This window comes from Camelina sativa, chromosome 16, assembly GCF_000633955.1.
Source record: "Camelina sativa cultivar DH55 chromosome 16, Cs, whole genome shotgun sequence".
In the NCBI taxonomy this organism is placed as follows: domain Eukaryota; kingdom Viridiplantae; phylum Streptophyta; class Magnoliopsida; order Brassicales; family Brassicaceae; genus Camelina; species Camelina sativa.
The window spans coordinates 27,133,408-27,135,188 of record NC_025700.1 but is presented as its reverse complement, the minus strand read 5'-3'; the positions used below and the strand labels follow the sequence as shown (position 1 = coordinate 27,135,188).

The window sequence follows — 1,781 nt, the reverse complement described above, 5'->3', positions numbered from 1 at the left end:
GATGAAATCAAGAGTTTTCCAATGTGCATAGAACTATAGAAGACAACCAGTGACTATGTTTTCCCAAAAGAGTAGAGAGTTTGGTACCTGTTTATTCCGTCTTTTTCCACCAAGTTGACCAGTAACCCCAAAATGGCAACAAGGAATTCTAGTTCCTGGTCTGTGAGATGTTTCTCTTTCTTGTGGCATGACCCCGGTATTTCCAACTCACTCAAAAGGGGAGATCTGGTGAAGGAAGGAAAATGTCCAGCAATTAATTCAGCCATACTCTCCAGTCCTCTGCAGGCAGCAACTTGCCGACAACCAACGGAGTTATCATTTGTTAAGTTCATTAACACCTGAGAATATGTTCATAGTATCAGAAAGTAGCAAGGGATCACATGATATACCCACATATCTAAACAGATTAGCATAAAAGGTGAGATTCCATTCTGTTCCAAAATTAATTCCATTCCAGCTGCAGAACTTATGTTACAGAACAGAAAAAATACTGTTAAGAAGATTCTTACCTTCACGGCTGTTAAAAGGCAATCAGATATAAGACAGAGACATCCTTTATCAATTTCATATGTTGAAGAAGGTTGTTCTGTTACATGGCGATCTCTATCACTTGATTCTTCCTGAGAATTGAACCCATGGTTTGATTCCTCCTGGCTCGAGAAAAGCTGATGAGAGCGTTCATCCTTCTTATCTCTATAGCGTCCTTTCCTCTTTTGAGCTTTAGATTTCTTTTGTTTTTCGGAAGGTCCTGACTCTTCCAAATCAAATGAAAAAGGATCTTGACTATCCTCCAAGGATGTAAAGTTTTCAACTTTTTTACAATTGGGTTCTCCAATTTGAATATTCCTCGCATTGCTTCTGGAAATGCCACTACCCAATGAGGCTAATCTACTTGAGAACGACCCAGTGTTGGAACCAGCTCTTGTCGTTAGCTTGCAGGGATCATTTATTGATATTACACTTAATTGAGACTCCGACTTTGGTGTCGCTGAGCAACCTAACAGGAATGCAGAGTGAGGTCTCTCAGATACACTTGCACTTCTTATGGAACTACAGCTAGTGACAGAGCAAGTATCTGAACTAATTCTGATAACCTCCATGTTAACTGCAGAAAAAAGATGTGGTTGGACAGAGAGTAACATACAAAGAAACAGAGAATTGATAGAGAGACAAAAGTAACGAGAGGTGGAGATGCGTTTGTGGCCATCAGAATGAGATACCTTTACAATCTGCTCTTGAAATAGTCTCACGATTAACACCATTTAAACCGTGAGGGCGAGGATGCTTTTTGTTCCCAAGAGCACGTAACTGAAGATCTGGTGTAAACAGTTGAACCAACCATCAGAAATAAATTGTCTAATAGATGATAACATGGGAGGAAGTCATGGTAAGTTGGTAACAATGTAACATATCCAAAACAAAGCATTGTGTACCTGAAAGTATCTTGATGACACTTATCATTAGCTCCGTGAAAGACAGTCGGAGTACATGAGAACCCATATTTCTATTATATCCGAGTAAATGATTCTGAAAGAAATAATATATGAAGTTACTTTTCCAGGTGCAGAACTAATCAATACAAGCTAACTTGAGGCTAGGAATCCAAAATACATAAAGCTACCTGGTTCTCTGTGCTGAGGAACGTCGCATTCTCCATGATTTTTAGACATTTCAGGAGCAACATCAGACTCTGCTTATTCAAGTCATCTTTTATATCCTCGACAGAGAGTATGTCATGTTCCAACCAGCTCTGCAAACAAAATATGCATTAGAAACTCTTA

General features: G+C 39.1%; 1 protein-coding gene across 1 annotated transcript in view; it reads right to left on the bottom strand.

The window, feature by feature from the left end:
- The window catches only part of LOC104752771, a 7,804-nt gene that overhangs the window by 2,203 nt on the left and 3,820 nt on the right, over positions 1-1,781 (bottom strand). The window contains exons 6-9 of the mRNA XM_019237502.1: positions 1,434-1,527; positions 1,221-1,316; positions 510-1,105; positions 88-338 (exon numbers count right to left, since the gene is read on the bottom strand). Of these exons, the coding sequence (XP_019093047.1) occupies positions 88-338; positions 510-1,105; positions 1,221-1,316; positions 1,434-1,527 (1,037 nt within the window). The remainder of the gene's footprint in view (positions 1-87; positions 339-509; positions 1,106-1,220; positions 1,317-1,433; positions 1,528-1,781) is intronic.